Source organism: Sceloporus undulatus, chromosome 2 (assembly GCF_019175285.1).
Source record: "Sceloporus undulatus isolate JIND9_A2432 ecotype Alabama chromosome 2, SceUnd_v1.1, whole genome shotgun sequence".
Lineage (NCBI taxonomy): Eukaryota > Metazoa > Chordata > Lepidosauria > Squamata > Phrynosomatidae > Sceloporus > Sceloporus undulatus.
The window spans coordinates 262,935,872-262,956,550 of record NC_056523.1 but is presented as its reverse complement, the minus strand read 5'-3'; the positions used below and the strand labels follow the sequence as shown (position 1 = coordinate 262,956,550).

General features: G+C 40.2%; 1 protein-coding gene across 1 annotated transcript; it reads right to left on the bottom strand.

The window, feature by feature from the left end:
* Window positions 1–710: 710 nt before the first annotated feature.
* On the bottom strand, window positions 711–7,774 carry PPIC (peptidylprolyl isomerase C). Its single transcript, XM_042448104.1, has 3 exons — window positions 7,609–7,774; window positions 2,200–2,313; window positions 711–860 (listed from the first exon to the last, which is right to left on the bottom strand). Exons 1-3 carry the CDS (start codon window positions 7,717–7,719, stop codon window positions 726–728), a joined length of 360 nt encoding a protein of 119 aa, XP_042304038.1. The 5' UTR covers window positions 7,720–7,774; the 3' UTR covers window positions 711–725.
* Window positions 7,775–20,679: the final 12,905 nt, after the last annotated feature.

The window sequence follows — 20,679 nt, the reverse complement described above, 5'->3', positions numbered from 1 at the left end:
GATGAAAAAGAAGAGGAATGGAGTTAAGCTTCATCATGCTTCTCAAACAAGTTAATGGCATGGACAACTTTTTGTGTTCCCTTAAGTACAAGGGTCATAAATGTTGCAAATGAAGCACCCAAAATTAATATTTATTTCAAGATCTGAACAGGAAATGTGCAGACAAATGTCTCCTATGGCAGTTTCAACTTTTCCAAGTCAGAGCAAAGTAACTACATTTTTGCTTTCTCCAAGATATTAACTTTTAAAGGTGCTCTATCATATTTACTGAATCAGAATAGCATGACTACTTTTCTGATTTGCTTAGCAGTTTTTTTAAAAAAAAATAAGATACAACATCTTTGATTTTATAAATATAGGTCTGCAGCAATGAGCACAGAGTTGGCATAAGAGGCAAACCAACTTGTTCCTAAATAAATGTAGACTACAGAAAATATCTAATTTGATACAAGAGGCACAGAAATAGGTTGAGCATTTGTATATGCAAGTTAAATAGTTCTGACAAGCTAAGAATGTACAGGGATCTCCTATGTTTAATTTCCACTTTGTACTGGAAATATTTTAAAAGGGAATATTCCAAAGTTGCTGTTTGTCATAATAAAATGATGCTACCTGCCAACTATGGGAATGTTGTTAATTAATTAAATATTGATACAAAGTTCATTGTATTGAGTCTACCTGTAACAGATTAATTTAGTTGGCAGTTTAGCAATTCTGCATGTTTTTTATATTTTATGCATTCTATGTATAAAGAAACCAACGTTACCTCCAGTTCCATCTCCAGCTGTAAAGTCACCTCCTTGAATCATAAAATCTTTGATCACACGATGAAATGTACTTCCTTTGTAGCCAAATCCTTTCTAAAAGACAAAGTTAAGAATGAAACTGTTCAGTATAGTAATTTGTTATACACACTATCGTCAAAAGACAACTGACTAGATTAAATGCTCCCAGAAAAAACAATTAAGACTACGCATGATAATGTAACCTCAATTGTATTTATTTCCCTTTAAGTTTGTATTGGATTTTATTCTAGTATTTATACATTTGGATGTAAGATTTACATAATCTTGTATTGTGGAAACAAAGGGAAAACCAAATTAAACCAAATTACTTGTTTGACGGTATTGCATACTGCCTTTGTCAGAATGCACTTGGATTAGTGTTTCGAAGAGTCCATATGCACTTTACACAAAATGATCTCCCCTAAATTGCTGAGTGCCTGACAATAGCAAAAAGAGACAACATGGTAGTGGTTTGAAAGTTCAAATATGATTCTGGAGTACAGGGTTCAAATCCCCACTCAGCCATGGAAACCCTTTCAGTGCCCTTGGGCAAGTCACATTCTCTCAGCTTCAAGAGGATGGCAATAGCAAACCCACTCTGAAGAAACTTGCCAAGAAACCCCCTTGAAAGGTTCACCTTTGCATCATAGTAAGTCGGAAATGACTTGGAGGCACACAACAACAACAAGATGTAAGCAAACCACTGCCAAGGTGCAAGTTTCCACCAGTGTATTCTATTAGTTATGCAATAGACAGAGGCTGCTCTTTCTTTTCCATCTTTTCCACTTTAAAACTTTTTACCCTTGTGATCCTCTTACATCTGTATGCAGACATTACCCCACCCCCACCTCAACACAGTATATGAATAAAAATATTTTGTTTGTTTAGTGTTTGTATTTTTGTTCAGATATTTTCATATTTTAACATTTTATAAGGAAATAACTCTCATCCTTATTCAGGCAGAGGCTCCAACTACCCTCCTTGCCTTTTTCTTCCCCTTCAGTACAGAAAAGTTTGGAAAGATGAGGAGACACAATCAGGGCTTCCAAGTCATGCACCCGCCTTGAGCAACTCTCAAGCAGGGAGTCCTGCCCTACTGTTTGAGAACCACTGTACTAAATTATCCTAGGAACAAGGGTTCTCACATAACTCTGCTTCTATGTGTAGTGCAGTGCTGAGGATAATCCCTATGCCAGGCCCACACAGAAGTGGAAAACTGGGCCTCACTGTTTTACAATCAGCGGAGAATGACTGTGTACTCCCCATGATAAAGAATTGTAGAATACAGCACCAGATGAATATAAACAGGTCTTACAATTTTTAAAATATATAATTTTGTAAAGACCTGCAGAGATTTGAAATTTCCCTAAAATGTATGTATACACATTTTGTTAAAAAAAAAAAAAGACCTTACTTCTCCAGTTGCAAGTTTAATGAAGTTTTCTACTGTCTTTGGTACTACTTTTCCAAACAAACCAATTACGATTCTGCCAGCATCTTTGCCACCAATCTGTATGTCAAAAAATACCTAAGGAGAAAAATTAAAAATGAATGAATGCAAATATGATAGATTATAATTAAATTAAACCTTGTAACAAACTTAAGTTGGATGTAAAATTCCCTATGCACTCATGCAGGAACTCCGGCAAATACAAGGGTTTCTGATCTTGTGGGGATTCATATGACTAAAAAGAACAAGCAGGAATGTTTGTCCATTCTTTCTCTTTCAACAGTTTTCCCTTCCCACAGTGCAAATTTTTGGTCCATTTCTTGCAGAATGAATACACACACACACAAAATTTTAGCACAGGCATAGATTATTAGAAGAGATTTAAATTTTTCACGCTGAAGCAAAGGCCACATACACTACATGTTAAAGACCATAATACCAATGGATTTTTTAAACATTTTTAAAAACTGAAATCAGATCAATTAAATGAAGAGGCTGCTGTAGCTCACATTGATGGATTCTGCAAACATATATATGCTTCACTGGTCACTCCCCTTCCATGATACCAATAAAGACTGGAGGAGGAGAGCACAATTCAGACAGGAAAGACAACAGCATATACAGTACATTTACTTTGGCGGGTTACAGACCGCCATAAAGTACGTGCAGAGCGCGTACTAGGGTTAGGAAGGGGCGCACCCCCCTAACCCTAGTATGTGCTCTGCGCGCACAAAATGGCAGCGGCCATTCCACATGGCCGCCGCCATTTTGACATCTTGGACGCATAGCATCCAGATGTGTCGCGGCAGAAGTGACGCCACGAAAGTGCGCCTTGCGCTTTGCGGCGCCACTTCCGGGGCCCAGGAAGGGGCGCAATTTCCGCACTCCTTCCTTGGAGCGTCTGGGAGCCCCGCGGTTTGGCCGCTGCAGCTCCTGGATGCTGCAAGCAGCGGCGGCAGGATAGCGCCACTTCTTGGCAGTTTGTAACCCGCCAATGTCATCTAAAATGTCCCAAAGACACAGTAGAGGTCTTTTCTCAAACCATATAAAAACTGAAATACCCTTAGGCTTCATAATAAATGGATTATTTCTGTGAGTTCAGACAACTCTGGGCCTGTCCACATGGGCTAAAAGGCCAGTGTTTATCATACTGTCTTGTTCAGACAACACAGGCCAATACCCACCCGTCAAGGCCAGGCAGACTAGATGGAGATCTGGCGGCCCCAGTCTGATCCTAATGCAAAGAGGCCTTAGCGTAGGCCAAATTATCAGCTGTTTGCAGCAGAGTTTCCAGCTATGGGGGGGCTCCTCAGTCTCATGGCACAGGAGGGTAAGGAGTGTGCTGCAGTAGCAGATTCATGGCATGGGAGTTCATCTGCTCAGCCCCTCCATCTCTCTCTGACTATCACATTCATCTGACCCATTTCATTTGTTCCATCATTAAGGAAACTTTAATGTACCATGCTCCAATAAAGCAACAAATTTAAATTACATAAGCATGTTGTGATATCTATGGAAAAGTCACCTTGTGGTCAATTGCTTCCCTTTACTTAACCAGTTCTACAGTTTTCTGAGACTCTCCTGCGTTTTCAGGAGAGAACCCTATTTACAATTGCTATCCTTTATTTAACCAATCTACGGATTTCAGATTGGATAGAGATCAGCAGAGAACCCTATTTACAAAATAATGTACAGATCTGGATTCAGTGACTGTCTGTTGCCTCAAAAGCAAAACACAGAGGAATATTATATTAAGAGGCATGAGCTGTGTTAACTGATACCAGAATGTCAATCTTGTACTACATTTAAGACCACAATTTATACTGGGCTGATCTCATAATACCTGCTTTCCGAACAAACTTCTTGAACATGTCAGAGACACAGAACTCAAGGGAGAGGTGGCAAAGCAGTGAGATGATCCAGCTTACAGGACCATAAGGAACTTTTCAGAACTGTGGTCAGAGGTACTGGTCCCTGAGCGCAGAAGCACAGATGGTTAAACACTGCCAAATTGGTTACACATGCTACAAGACAGAGATAATAAGTATATTACAAGGACACATAACTATATCTATTAATCGTTCAATGTTTTTTCTTAAATGGTCATTTAACAAGAAAAACCTCATCAATTGTTGCTGATCTGATGCTTGTTGAAATTCACTTTTTATTATATCTACCACTTCTATAAAAGAATTAAGATCTCTCCCAAGGCCTGTGGGTTGTTAAATGCAAGAATATACCTGGCTTTTCCTTCCTTTCTCCACTTCGCTAAACCACTTCAGAAACAGCAGTACACAAGATCTCTACGTAATAACCAAAATATACCCCTGTCCTTTTATGTAAATGTAATGTAAATTTCATTTATACCATCAATGTACATACACTTAGACAAATTCATGTTTTGATGAATAAATAATGCTTTAATGCAAAACAGGCAGGGAGCTGCTGCCATCTTGTCTCACATTATTGGCTATCATCACTGACAGATGTGGGGAAAATACACACCATGCCATGACTGTGTTATTCAAAATAGTACAAGGAAAGGAACAAAGGTCTGCAACACTGTGTTTTTGTAACACACACTTTCACCCTAAGAGCTGAATATTGTAAAGAACACACTCTGGGCTGGCAGATAGAATATGCAGGGAATAGGGTTTGTGTAAGCAATTAATATTTGTTATCCACTGTGTCCATATCTGCCCATATTTTTTCCTAAAATACTAGGAGCTACTTATTAACACTGATTATTAAACAAAGATCACAATTTGTCCAAAGTGTCTCACGGAGTTCAGTTTAGTTCCTAGAATCTACTGCTGGAAAACAAAACAGCTCTCTCCTACCAGCAGCACACTTTAGCTCCATGCCTCATCCTCAATTCTACTAAAGAGATGCCAAATAGTTATGGATTCTGTTCGTACACGTTAGAAAGCACATTCTTGGCTACTTCCAGCCAGAAAGGGTGTGACTCAAAGCATTCCCTATTCGTTTATCTGTCCTTGTCTATCAGACAAAGAGCAGAGGCAGAGGAGAATCAGGAGCTTGATGCATCTATTTCTTACAAGTATCTTCACACTGTTCTTCACTTCTATGGTGGTTTACACAAAGAATCAAAATGCACAGAGGCCAGGAGTTTTTTCACATGTCTCATAAACTTCTCCATTTCCATAATGAATATCAATAGGGTGAAAACACACAGAGACATACATACATACAAACACAAAGACTAATTTTCCCAGGCAAGCTTTTCAAGCTTTCTCAAAGAAGAGAATCATCTCCTGATTCTTACCTTCATCGGTATGATACAAAGAACCCTCATCTACTGGACGTTCATAAGTTTTTTCTCTACTTTCTGTTTTTAATACAACATGTAAAAACCTTCATGGAAGCAAATCAATACCAAATTGCAAGGGATGTGCATCTTCCCCCCTGAAATGTGGGGAGCCAATGACTGCCTCAAATGCAGTCCTTGCATGTCTATTTCCACCCTTGTTATTTTAAGCTGTTGCTTAAAGCTGTCAGTTTTGCTTTTACCTTTGCTCTCCCCTCTACTTTCATTCATTCTGAGCAATTCTTTTACTAAAATACGAAGCACAAGGTGCTTTCTATGTAGCTAACAGTCATCACTTTCAAAGCGAGTGTTACCTAGACAGAATGTACCTTTTGTGATCCTAAATTCAATGTATAGGTTTCCTTCCAAGCCTGCTGAACTGTTTCGATGTTCTCATACATGGCAGCAATGCAGGGGCCCAAAATGAATTGTGACCCTCTTCCCAAAAATGAAGATAAGACCTACCTGTTTTATAAAACAAAACCCAAAATGCACAGACAGGCAATGCCTTTCTTAGGTTCAACCACAGTTCCATGAATGGTGTGTCTATTATTACCAGACTCTTATGAAAGATGAGGACACTTTTATGGATCAGTCATCAGCCCTAAGAAGGAGCAGAGCCTGCTTTTTAATCTTGTTTTATCCCAAGTGACTTGGATGCCTATCTATCTATCTATCTATCATCTAAAAAAAACCTTTTTATAAATCTGCTATTATTAAAAGCACCCACTGCAATTCCTTCCATGTAAAGGGACCATTTATTTCTTCTGGCAGGGCTCCTGTGTGAGAAATAAATCCAAAGATCTCTCTTTTATCTATGCATTTATTTATTTATTTCTCTATTATCTATGTTTTTGAGGAAGTAGACCAAAGGAGCTCTACACTGTCAAAACAGTGTGGTTCGACACCACTTTAACTGCCAATAGAATCCTGGGATTTGTAGTTTGGTGACACTCCAGCACTCTTTGACAGAGAAGGCTAAAGACCTTTTAAAACTACAAACCCCAGCATTCCATAGGATGGAGCTACAGCACTTAAAAGTGGTGTCAAACTGCACTATTTCTACAGTGCAGCTGCACCAAAAGTCTACCAAAGCTTATGCTACAACTCCTTTCTCTCAGGCAGAATCTGTACTGAAGAAATAATCCACTTTGGCACCACTTTACTGCCACAGCCCACTGCTATGGAATTCTGGGAACTGTAGTTTGCTGTGACACCAGAGCTCTCGACAGAGAAGGATGAATGTCTCGCAAAAAATACAGTCCCCAGAACTCCAGTGCATGGAGCTACGGCAGTTAAAGTGGTGTCAAACTGGATTATTTCTGCAGTGTGGATGCAGCCTCGGTCTCAAAGGTGCCACAAAATGCTTTTGCACGCAGATCAAGAGATGTTATCTTAACATTCGCAGCAGAGAGCAAAATCTCTGCCCTGTAAATGTTAAAAGCACAGCAGCCAAGTGACTAGACTTGGTCCTCCTTTTCCAGGACCTATCCTACATTTCAGTCTGTCCAGGAGGAATTCCAAATGGAATTCCATGTCCTCCTCCTCCTCCATCACTTGGTCAGATCCTCCATTGTGCATGCATTCACATTTGTGAGTCTTGTTAGCTTTTATTTGGCCATGTCCTCCATTCTGAGGATCACTGAGGAGCATGAATTCACATTTCTGCATCTTTTATCGCTTTTACTTTTGTAATATCCATTTTGAAGATCACTAAGAAGCATGCATTCACACTTTAGACTTTTTAGCTTTTATTTTATAAATGCCCTCCATTTTGAAGATCACTAAGAAGCATGCATTTGCACTTCTGAGTATTTTTAACTTTTATTTTTTAATGTCCTCCATTCTGAGGATCACTGAGAAGCATGAATTTATACATCTGAGTCTTGTATAGCTTTTCTTTGGCCATGCCTCCCATCCTGAGGCTCACTGAGGAGGAGCATGCATGGCCATTCCTATGGGCCTTTCTAGCTCCCCTGGGGGGGGGGGGGCAGGTCCTGCCTCTTCCTGGGCTGCCCTCCCTTCTTCTGCTGCCCCTTAGTCACCTTGGCGGTCACGGTGGGTCCTCTCTTCCGGAAGCCCTGGCTCTCTCTGGGGAGGCTGCCCCAGAGGCACAGCAAGAGCAGCAGCCACTGCACCCTGCAGCCCCCCATCATCAGCCTCCCTCTCCCTCCCAGCTGGGGAAGGAGGAGAAGAAGAGGCCCAGCCCCCGCGCATGCGCAGCTCCTTCTCCTCCTTGCTGCCACTGTGGCAGAAGGAGGAGGGAGTTTGTGCTGCTGCTTCTGAGGGAGCCTCTCCCTTCTCAGTTTTGCCAGCAGCAGTGCAGAAATGATCCCCTTTGACACCACTTTAACTGCCCTGGCTCAATGCTAGGGAATCCTGGGAACTGTAGTTTTGTCAGACATTGAGCCTTCTCTGTCAGAGAGAGAAAGAGAGACCTCTGGTGTCACAGTAAAGTACAGATTGCCCAGCACTGAGCCCAGGGCAGTTAAAGTGATGTCAAAGTGGGTTATTGCAGCAGTGGGTTTTTTTGGACCATTGTGGGAATGTGATTGTGTGTGTGTCACACACACATATATATACACACAGAGAGATTATATGTATGTATGTATATGTATACTGTATGTGTGTATATATATATATATATATATATGTGCACACACAAACACACACATATATATACACACACAAAAAGAGACATATATAGACACACACACACACACATATATATATACACACACACAAAAAGAGACAGATATATACACACAGATACACACACACACACACATATATATATGAGTGGTTTCGAGTGTACAATTAGCAATCATACTCAAACAATAACACACTTTGACATCACGCAGAGTAAACAGACAAAGATATTACAAGACAAATACAGATACTCCAATTAACATAAATTTCAAAATAACTTCCTACAAGGTTGTAATAACCTGATTTTTCATAATATACTTGACTTCCTCCTCCATAGAATATATACCTTTAGACTTTTATTCTTTTCTCCTTCTGCTGATTATTTTTCCTGCCTTAATTCTGTTCTTTAGTTGATAATTTAATCCTCTATTAATCTTAGTTTTAACTTTGCCGGATATAAAAAATGCTACATTTTTAGGCAATTAAACATTTAACTTTTGTTCTTTGTCGTGTGCCTTCAAGTCATTTCTGGATTATGGTGACCCTAAGACCTATCATTAGGTTTTCTTGGCAAGATTTTTCAGAGGAGGTTTGCCATTGCCTTCCCCTGAGGCTGAGAGAGTGTGACTTGCCCAGTTTCATGGCTGAGCTGGGAATCGAAACCTGGTCTCCAGAGTTATAGTCGAACACTCAAACTACTACACCATGGTGACTCTCAATATTTCAAAGAGTAGCAGTGTTCAATAACCATTTTAAAAAACAGAACCCAAGATCAAAAAAGATGTTGAGAAACTGGAGCATGTCCAAAGAGGGTGACTAAAATGGTGAAGGGTCTGGAAACCTTGCCCTATGAGGAACGACTTAGGGACCGGGTGATGTTTAGCCTGGAGAAGAGAAGATTAAGAGGTGATATGATAGCCCTGTTTAAATACTTGAAGGGATGTCATACTGAGGAGGGAGCAAGCTTGTTTTCTGCTGCTCCAGAGAATAGGATCTGGAGCAATGGATGCAAGCTACAGGAAAAGAGATTCCACCTCAACATTAGGAAGAACCTCCTGACAGTAAGGTCTGTTCGACAGTCACTCCCTCGGAGTGTAGTGGAGTCTCTTTAAAGGCCTTTAAACAGAGGCTGGTCGGCTATCTCTCGGGGATGCTTTGATTGAGATTTCCTGCATGGCAGAATGGGGTTGGACTGGATGGCCTTTGCAGTCTCTTCCAACTCTATGATTCCATGATTCCAGAATGTTTAAGGTTTCTTTAGACATGGATGCAAAGTCATATCCCAGACTACAGGATCAGTAATTCAATACTATAGGGAATTGCTAAAAGAAAAAACCCTGAGATTATGGAAAGTGGTAAGACCACTAGGCTTCTGTGGATACTGGCTTAGATGTCATGAACATCCTATTTCACTATAGACTGCAAGTGATCAGTGGTCCAAAACATTTGTTCTAAATGGCTTGGAAGTACTGGATATACGGGGGGGGGGAGGGGGGGGGGAGTGAAATCTAGTAAAAACATTTAAAGTGGTTTGGCTAATGAAATAGAAGCTATTGAGCAAAACTGGTAACATTGCAGGATAGATATTTTCCAGGTTAATTTACACTTCCAGTCTTAAATATCCTTTAAAAGATTGCAAACAGATGTGTTTTAATGGATTTGCGGAGCGTAGTTCAACTTAGCACTGTATAGACATTTAATCTTTGGAGACTCTGGACAGCATCAGAAGAAAAGTCATTTGATATAATAGAATCTGTTTTAAATTTACTTGGGAAGTGTGTGAACTCTGATAGTTAAATTATCTTTGGAATAAGATTAATTTAAATGTCTTATAAAAGAGGGGACTGTAAAAATGGCAACAACCTATGACGTTACTAACTCTCACATGCACGCACAAACATACTCTCAAAATGAGACAAAAATGAATGTTTTACACCTCAGGTTCTGAGAGGTTATTAAGCCTGTGTTGCCAAGAATTTTAGATCATCATTGTCAAATCGGCATCAGACTTAAATCAAGTGGAAAAACATTTATGCTTGGTAAGTCCTGGCTTTGAAAGCAAAGGCAGGCTAAAAAAACCCTGCTTTGACTGAAAATATCAAAGATGTTTTAGTCGATAAAAATTGTTTTTTATTTTGTTTCAACAAAAATTGTTGAGTGTTCAGTGAACCTGGACCAAGATGTTACAGTGCGTCATTTTCCTGTCCAGTTAATCCTGCTAGCTATGGACTTTATCACACAGCCAAAAGTGACGGGAGCATAGCAGTATGCTCCCTGTAACGCCAACACTCCTTCACCTTATGGCAGTCCTATGGGGTTTTCTAATCCCACCCCGTTGCCAACCAAAATATGTAACGGACCCCCCTTTCTTATGAGGCAGGTGCTTGGGACTTTATTATCTCATCTATGCCACCAAATATGTAACGACTCTTTATGCTTTACCACCAAATACAACTGATGACAACAACCTGTTTAAAACTCAGGTTCACAGTATTATATAATATAGTAGCATGGATATAATATATATGGCAGACAAGCTTTTAGATAAAACAAAATATGAACTTTATTAAACAAAGGGTTTGAACAGATATGACTTGAACTGAATGGCATTAAACAGCTGTTAGTTCAGGCACGTGTTACTTCGTTACATTGGTACTCTTTACTTTGTTACTGTATTCCTCTTTCCCCAGATATTCTTTAACCACCTCAGGACTTCCCTGTCCTTCTTTAGGCAATTATTTTTACTAACTCAGCCACCAAGGCTATAATATCTCTCTGGAAATTATGTAACCGAAACCCCTCTTTCTGAGTCTGGCAACACTGAGTCTCTCGTTTCTAGATTCCCAAAACTAATACTGTCCCTCTCTGGACCTATCAGACCCTTTCTTGGTCTATTATCAACACTCCCTCTAACAAAATACTGAAGTTTATCGCACCGGGTTCTCGGCCCGGCCCAGCAGGAAACGGAAATAAGTTGGGGACGGATTTTACTGCACACACCCGTCCCTCACTCGTTCCGTTCCCCCTCTCTTCCCTGCCCCTTCCGTTCCAGAGGGGACGCTTTTTGAGAACTGTTCAGAACAGTTCTCAAAAATTTCCCCCTCTGGAACGGATTAAGAACGGAAGAGAGGGGGAACGGAACGAATGAGGGACGGATGCGTGCGGTAAAATCCGTCCCCCATTCGTTCCGCACTCGGCCCTGCTCCTTCCGTTCCGTTCTCAGAACGGGTGGAAGGAACGCAGTGCAATAAAGTTCACTGTCTCCTCAGGAACTATCGGAACACAGTCATCTCTTGGACTCTACTGTTCCCTCAACTGAACACCAGCCTCATCCCTCAACGTTCTAAACCCTAACTGACAAAACCAACTGCCCAATGGAATCTTTAAGCTCCTCAGCCAGCACCTGATTGGCTTAGGGTCTCTGGCTTCTGATTGGCTTGTTTTTGAGTCAGTTTGTCACATTCCCATCACTATCACACAGTTGCATGAAGATTATCAGATGACGTCGCGCGATGTCTCCATAATTCTGTCATTATTCCACAAATAAAGAGTAATTCTAGTGCCACTTTTCATTCATGGGAAAGTAAAATGAATCATTGTAAGATATTCCATGTGAAAGGAGAAAGAGAGAGAGAGAGAGATCCTGGTCCATGCCCTAGTGGTCTCACGACTTGATTACTGTAACATCCTCCTGGCTGGGCTTCCTCTTTCCCCCTCCGTCCATTAATTTCTGTCCAGCATTCAGCTGCACGCATTATCATATCCGCCCACCGCTCTGACCACATCTCTCCAGTGTTGGTATCCCTTCACTGGCTCCCACTCCCTTTCTGCATTCAGTATAAGCTCCTGCTGTCGACATTTAAAGCCCTCCATGGTCTGGCCCCTCCTTACTTATCAGACCTTCTTTCTCCTCACCTTTCCACTAGGGCCCTCCGTTCAGGTAGTCAAGGTCTGCTTTCCCAACCCAGGATTTCCTCTGCCCCATCCTGGATTCGCCCCTTTTCACTTGCTGCCCCTCACTCCTGGAACCTTCTTCTCCCGCGAGCAAGAGCCATCACTTATTTAACCAGCTTCAAAACGGAGTTGAAGACCATCCTGTTCAGAGAAGCGTTCCCAGGCATTACATAATTGTCACTTGCTATTTGATTTTTTTTGTTGCTTGTTTTATTGAATCATTTCCTGTATTGCTATTTATTTTATATGTATTATCCTACTAGAGAGGCAGGCTAGCTCCAACAGGCCTCCCTGGAAGAAGATTAACCATCCATTAAGAAGCCAAGCCCTCCCTCCAGTCCATCTGCCTCAGTCCAGGCCTCAGAGGTAGAGAAGAACTGCTGGCCCTCATCCCCTTCCCCACCGCCACTCCCTTCTCCTTTTGTGTCATGTCTTTTTAGATTGTAAGCCTGAGGGCAGGGAACCGTCCAATTAAAAAGATTGTATGTACAGCGCTGTGTAAATTTACAGCGCTTTATAAATAAAGGTTAATAATAATAATAATGAAGTACCCAGCATTCTTTGGTCACTAAGAATGCTTAGTTCTCATTAAGCTATTTGAGTTCTTTAAAAGAAGAAGAAGAAGAGGAATTGGCCTCTTCAGCGTTTTAATTTCATCTAAAGTCTCTCTCTCTCTCTCTCTCTCTCTCTCTCTCACACACACACACACACACACACACACACACAATTTTTTTATTTAGAATCCCCCCCCCCCCACAGGTTACAGTGGGCCCTTGTTATCCACTGCAGTTTGGTTCCAGGACTCCCCTGTGGATAACAAAATTTGTAGATGCTCAAGCTCCATTAAATACAATGGCATAGCAAAATGGTGTTCCTTATATAAAATGGAAAATCAGGGTTTGCTATCTGGAATTTATAATTCTTTTGAATATTTTCAAACCGTGGATGCTTGAATCCATGGATAAAAAAATCCGTGGATAAGGAGGGCTGACTGTACTGCTTCACCTTCATTTTGGTTATATGTTCATTGGTCCTGAGTTTGCTATTAGTGTGTAATATGTATTTGTGAGGGTGGAGGTAAGAAAATAACTGCCGGTACTGACCAGGAAAAAGAGCCAGCTTCAGGGTGGAGTGGGAGCATGGCATCCACATGCTGCATGCCCCGACTCTGGCCCCAAGCTGGCATCACACCGCCTGCCCAACCAGACAGCAGGCAGCATCTCAGTGGCACAGCATTTAGACTCCGCACAGCAAAGAAACACTGAAGAAAAGCCATGGCGGCAGTAAACTTACCCTTTCCCCAGCACAAAATGGAGCGACTTTAGACTGGGGAAAGGCCAGATTGGGGCAATAATGTGAGGTTGCCACAGCCCCACAGCGTGACGCCATCCCTTTAGGGCCATCTGTTTTCAGCCTTGTCACACTGGAACAAGATGTATTGTCTTTTTGTTAGTTACAGACGTTTTGCAGTGAACAATTAAAGCAGATTCAGTTCTCTTCTACCTATGACTGAGGAAGAGCAATGTTAGGCCTTTCCAAGTTCATCTGGAATTTGTATATATACAGTCTGGTCCCTTTATCTCTATGGTCCTGTAATTTGGAGAGTGGTAACAACTCCAGTGATTTCTCTCAAAGGGTATGTATAACCTTGATAAGTTCAATAATGATATCTGTATATCATAGTTTACTGAGTGTTGTCTTATCTTTTTAAATACTGTATTTTAAGTGTATTTATATTTGTTTTCAGCCCCTGAAGATGGTCTGGTGTGGACAAAACATGTTGGACTTTTTAAACACTGAATAACAGTTGACCATCTTAGAGCACGTGGAGCTTGTCTCCTTTCTGTTTGCTGCTTGCCTATGTGCTTTCAGTTTCTTATTTATACTGTTTGCTTACAACAGGCAGGGTAAGCAGCAGCTGCTTCTCGAATCTCTTACTGAGCGTGCATGCGCACATAAATCTGCCTCACTAGCTCCTTCTGGCACATGTTAAAGAAGAATAGATCGATAAATTTGGCCACGAAAATGGAAACCATAAAAAAATGGAACCTGGTACAAGAAAAAAAAATCACACAATGTATTTGGGAAGAAGCCTTCAGTGGTCTCTAGAAGTTCAAAATATTTTGTTTCTTTAGATAAATTATCTAAATTATTTAGGTAAATGCAAGATTTATCTGATCTAGTTGCTTTCTTTCACATGTGCATACCATTACTTTTGAATTTTAAAAATTGCTGAAATACATTGAAATGGTCCTCTCCGTCTCCCTCTCCCTCTTATGGTGTAGGAACCTATACATATTCTTTCCATGTTATTTCTATTTCTAAGATCAAATTTTCCATTACAGAAATAACACTAAGGAGCATATCTGCTTCATTAACTGAAGTATACTTGTGCAGTCAGAAGTAAATTCTTCAATCCTGTAAGCCAGTTAAATTCATCATACTCTATTTCTTATTATCTTATTATAGCAATGGGTGGAGGTGTGATTTCCCTAAAGGTACCAGATTCTGTTTGATCTTGGAAGCTAAGTAGGGTCAGCCCTATCTAGTACCTGGATGGGAGACTGCCAATGAATGCTGGGTACTGTAGGCTATTTTTCAGAGGAAGGAACTGGCAAAACCACCTCTGAGTATTCCTTGCCTAAGAAAACCCTATGAAATTAATGAGGTTGTCATCAGTTGACAGGTGATTTAAAAATGTGTGTGTACACACACAAGCAGAGCAATGGATTCTCGTTTTTGAACTTCCCTTGATCAAGCCATTCATGTGAGGAATACTGCAGGCAAGAAAAATGGCTTCTGCGGTTTTGGTCACAGTCAGTCACAAATGCCAGAATTATTTCTTCTCTCCAAAGATTATTATGGACAGTTACGTCTCCTTGAACATTTCACTTCCCTTGGCATCAAAATCTAACATGACATTTTTTTCATTTATGAGCAGAACTGAGCAATCCAATGAGAGCAGGGAAGGTAGAATTTTGTGTTGGACAAAACCCTACTGGACTCATGCTGGCAGAGCAGAAAGGAGCAATGACAGATTTCCCTTTTTATTTCTGGCTAGTAGTTCTGTCTGTTGTTTTATTTGTCTGTCTGTTTGTCTGACTTATATTCCGCCCTCCTCCAAGAACTTGGACATAGGAAGTATCATAAGAAGTTTAAAAATAGGCCCAAATAAGACCTAAAAAGGTTTGGGATGACTGGGAGGTCCCCACCAACTGTGTCAGTGTCTTGAAAAGTTGGGGGAATTGCTTAGCTCAAAGGATGCTTTGTGAGAAGCTGGGTCACCTGAGGATCATATTGACTTGTGTATACCAGTACTTTGATAAATTAAAGAAGGCACACGATAGCAATTGAAGCAGACACATCATACAGTGCTAACAAAAATGGAGGTTTGGAAATTGGTTAGCAGAGACTGAGGGTTCTAGATGGGTTAATAGTTACCTGTCCTGAAGAAGATACCATGGAGAGTACCTTATGGCTCACACAAAGTCTGAGGGAAACACAGCGAGCAAAGAAAACTCTCTGTGCACACATAGGTCTAGATCTGGGACTTATATTTATTCCTGATATCTAGCCTTTGGGGGAGTCTGGTACCGTCTTGCAATGTAACCTTATGGTTGTCTCACAGAACCAGCAATGGTATTCCAGAACAACGGATGGTTTTAAATTTGGTTTAACAGCAATCACATTTAGGACAACCCCAAGATAGCTGGACAAGAAAGTTGGCTGGGAACACAGCAGGGGTAGGTAGTGCAATGCGTTTCCCTTTATCTTGGGTGCAAAAGACACGCAGAGAGCCTCGGTCCTTTGCATGTCTGAGGGTTCATACTCCTTTCCAAGGGGAGTTTCCCTTGTGTTTCTAAGGTCATTGTGATGTCTTAAAACATGCTCTAGATATGAAAAATATGAAAATATGAAGAGCCCCATATACACTGTGAGGTTGTAGAGTGTGCTAACAGGTGCTAGAAGTAGAGAAAGGTGGGGGGATTGGAGTAAATTGCTGTCTTATCCCATCTCTTCAGCACCAGCAAACTCCATTGAATACAAGTCTGGAAGTATCCTAGGACCTCTGAAAAAAGGTAGGTAGGTTCACTTACTATAATAGCAAACATCTTTTGACAAAACTTTACATTGTAACTGGATGCTGCGAATCAAAACAACAACAAAAATGGTTCCCTGCTTTAAAGAGAAAAACTGATAAAATAATGTTTGACACATCGTTCCAGTAAGACATAGTGTCCCAGGCCTTAGTGTCCAAACATTGTGCGCTCTCTGTATTTACTGTACAGCATTCCTTCCAACACTTAATTTATTGTAAATGTTTGCTCCTTACACACCGTTACAAGTCATGTTTTATGCTACTGTTATTTGCTCCTGTGTTACATTAGGTTGAACCACTGAAACATAGTTAGAACTTCAGAAGCTTTACAACTGTTTAAATCTTCTGAGCAAAGGCAGTTGCAAAGAAAGACTCAAGAGGGAAAGTTGCTCTTGCAGCTTCTTTTTTGCTATAGCCTTTCACATGGGAATAAGAATACTTTTAAATACAGCTGAAAGGATTGTAATGTTCTGTGTACATTAGAGTGGTGAAAGTGCAAACCATGGACCACATACAACTCCTTGACCCCATCTGTACAACCCCTGAAGCCCTGCATCAGTTCCCAAAATCCCTCCAATTTTGTTTTTATGACAGTATTTTTCAGGCAATTTTCTGAGTTTAAGCAATACAAAAAGCAATCCAAATGGACAAAAATGTGCACACACACACACACAAAACTACACACGGCACACAGAATCTCACACCACCATTAAATCCTATTATCACAGTCATTCTCAAAATGGCAACTGGAAGAGGTTGAATGTCATTTCCAGGCACCATATTGAGAGGGACTACAAAAATGTAAGAATTATGTAGGAGGGATGCAACCAGTGATGGAGAAAAGAGAAAATTGGCACTTAGTCCCCATAGAATTGTATGCCTTTTGTGTACATATTTATTGCACTTGCAGTCCATAACTGGTTTAAATTCCATAAAACTGATGCAGAATAACCTATGGCCTCCCATGTATTATAAGACTCCCATAATTTGTAGCCACAGGTTACTCACCTCTACTAGAGACATCTTCGAGATTGTGAAAGCTAAGGGTTATACCTGAGCTCTAGCATATTTGACTTGATTCCTTGGTGGTGAATATATTCAGATAATGAGGCATCCTAGAGCTCAAGTGACAGAAGTCCTCTAATCTTTTCCTCCCTATCAATTAATGGATAATAGTAAATTAGAAGGTTTTGCAGACATACATGAAAAATGTCAGTTTTGACTACAAAACTCTTAATTTTTTATAATGCTAGGAAATCATGCCCATACTATCAAATTGGCTTAGAAGTATTAATGCTTACATTGTCTGAAGTCTTAAATCCCCCAACCCCCCCTCCCCCCGTGTGCACTTTCCCTTCATAACATATAGCTGTGGGGATTCAGCCACAGGTTTTAAATGTCTATCTGTGGATGATTTACTCAAGTCCATTTCTGCAAATGTCTTGAGTGTGTCCCTGGTTTCTAGCAGCAGCAAAAGCAGCCTGAAAAGCAGTGCAGATGTTTCTTTGATTGTATCTAGGGGCATGTCAATGGTATTCTTAGAAGCAGAAAGATTTTGGCTTGGCAGGACAACTGGTGGCATTTTTCTCCTCATTAAAACATCAGCTTGATAAAGTCCATATTCCACTAGGTTCCAAAATGTTCAAGCTTTTTTAAACATTAGCATTCTAATCATTACATTGCACCCATTACATGCACAGGCTTCTAGCAAATTAGCTTTTTACTGAGTTCTTCCTTGAAGGTCTTTCCTTCCATCAAGTTGACAAGTGAGAAAAAAGTCATTCTTAAGATTGCCAGTCCTGGACGCTTGTCGAGACAGGGAGGTTATGTTGAATGGTTAAGTAAACTTACCAATAATGTTTCCACCCCCACCTCCCTCCTGGGCCCGCGTCCTGTCTCACTCTCCGTTGGAAGAAAATTCAGTACTTTCTCCGTCTTAGCAATGTTCTTTGTCAACATCCACTAACCTCAGACAGCATGAGCTTGCAAATGACAGCTTTATGTGTGTCTCTTGGTAGGAGAGCTTAGTAGTATTGTAAATCCAGTCTATATTCACAACTGTTGTGAGAAGAGAGCCCCATAAAAATCAGACTGAAGCAAGAGATGAAGTGCAAGCCACTTTTTTTCATTCTTTTCATCCAGTCTGAATCTATAGATTCAAACCGGTAAATCTTTTTGAAATCAGAGATCTAATTGGCAGTCAGTACCTAAACATCCTGGTGATGTGTTTATGTCTTAAGCCATCCATGTTCCCAGGGAAGGTAAACATTGTCATCCTCTTCAAAAGTGTTGTCTTTTAATAACATGAGGAATAAATTATACTGTCATTAATTAGGAAATGAGACTCAAAACAATGGTAGGAACAAAATGAAGTGTTTGAAATTTTAACAAAATAGTTGTTTCACCTTTGCCAGCTCCTTATAAGACCATTTTGAATGTGCTCAATGAAAAAGAACCACATATTGTCATTATTGAGCATAAGGTATTAATATAGCACTGGTATGTTCTGTAAAGTGGTTGACAGCCAGAAGGTGGAAAGCAAGATTTAGCTGGCTAGAATATTCTTGAATATCTCATACTTTTACTGACATGTCAACAGTCAGTCACAAACTATCCTTTCTCCTATGTGTTGGCTTAGAATAGTTTTGTCTTTGCTTTTGCTGTGTTGCTTTGATTTGGTTATTTTATGCAATTGAGGTGTGTGTGTGTGAGTGTGAGTGTGAATGCACCACCATGTTACCTGTTTGATGTATGGCAATCCTATGAATCCCATTGGGTTTTCCTAAGCAAGGAATACTCAGATGTGGTTTTGCCAGTTCTTTCCTCTGAAATATAGCCTACAGCACCTGGTATTCATTGGCAGTCTCCCATCCAAGTACTAATTAGGGCTGACCCTGCTTAGCTTCCAAGAACAGTCAGGATCTGGTGCCTTTAGGGTATTCAGGTTCTTCCTATTCAGATTGGGTATCTTCTTCATTGTTGTGAACTTTTTCTGCTTTTATAGATTGTAGCATTAGTAGTTTTTGTTGTGTGCCTTAAATTGTTTCCAACTTACATCAACAGGGTTTTCTTGGCCAGATTTGTTCAGAGGAAGTTTGCCATTGTCTTACTGAGACAGTGTGATTTGCTCTGGGTCACTCAATGTATTTCCATGGCTGAGCAAGGATTTAAAAACTGGTGTCTCAGAGTTCAAGTCCAACATTCAAAACACTACACCATCCTGGCTCTTGTCTTGTTAATAATGTTAATTAATTCCCTTTTCGTACAAAAGTGGCATATAAATAACATTAAAATATCATTTACTTAATGCTAAGTGTTAAAATATATAATACATTTTTATATGTAATGGGTTATACACATTTAACTTTTTGCAATTTTTTTTAAAATTATGTCCCTGCTTCCTCTGGCATAATACTGTAAAATATGTCCGTAACACTACAAAAATCTTGCTTCAAAACTAGTTTTGTGTGCATGCTCATACTATAGTCTTAGAAAACTGCTCAGTTAATTACAATATCGGGTTAAACTGTGTTATTAGCATTCACTTTTCAAAAATATTTTCCAAGAAAATCAAATTGTCCACCTAGGAAATTTACACTTTGTGCTCAGAAGAATGCACAGTATTTTCATTTCTTTCATTTTCATCCTTTGCTAATGATCAGTTCAATGGGGGAGGAAGTTGGTAACATGCCTTTCATAAACCCACTGCCCTCTTTGTAAGCAGTGGCCATGCTTCGGATGGGAGTTTTTCCCTGATCTAACTCAAACCTTTTGCATGGAAGCAGCCTTGAATCCCATCCTATGAGAAAGATGGGATATACATTCAATAAATACAGTAAGTAAATAGATAAATGAATGAGTAAGCTAGGTGGCTGCCCCTAGACTTTGGAATTCCCTCTCTGGGGGAGCCTGAACAGTCCTTTCCTTGGTGTCTTTCTGTCAGCAGGTGAGGACTTTATTTATTTATTTAAGCAGGCTTTTAGAACTGAAGGCTTTTATGAAAGGGCTGTAACAGGGCCTGTACTGTTTTAAATTAAAAGTGTTTAAATTGATTTTCACCTTATTGAAATATTGTGGGCCCTTGGTATCAGTGGGCTTCTCATCTGTGGATCTGACTATCCGGGGATTACCATGCCTCATAGTATTCAATGGTGGGGATATTGACACGGTGTGTGCACTTTGTCTATCTTCTATTGGATAATGTAGACCTTGAGCTTCAGCATTTTCCCCTTCCACAGGGGAGCCTGGAACTGAACCCTGTAGATGGGAAGTGCCCACTGTATATGTTTTACATTGTTTTAATATGGTTAATAGGCTAATTCTGTTTTAAGGTTGATCTTTTGTTTTTAATTACATTGTAATCATTTTAACTTGTAAGTTGTCTTAAGTTCCAGACTTGGGGAAAAGGTGGAAC

Bases quoted from the DNA above. Each gene is read 5' to 3' on its own strand.
- PPIC (XM_042448104.1), bottom strand. From the start codon at position 7,719: ATGATGGGGGGCTGCAGGGTGCAGTGGCTGCTGCTCTTGCTGTGCCTC. The intron at 2,314-7,608 runs GTGACTAAGGGG...TTTTCTCCTTAG, and splicing joins GACCCACCGTGACCGCCAAG to GTATTTTTTGACATACAGAT. The intron at 861-2,199 runs GTAAGGTCTTTT...TTTGTCTTTTAG, and splicing joins TTAAACTTGCAACTGGAGAA to AAAGGATTTGGCTACAAAGG.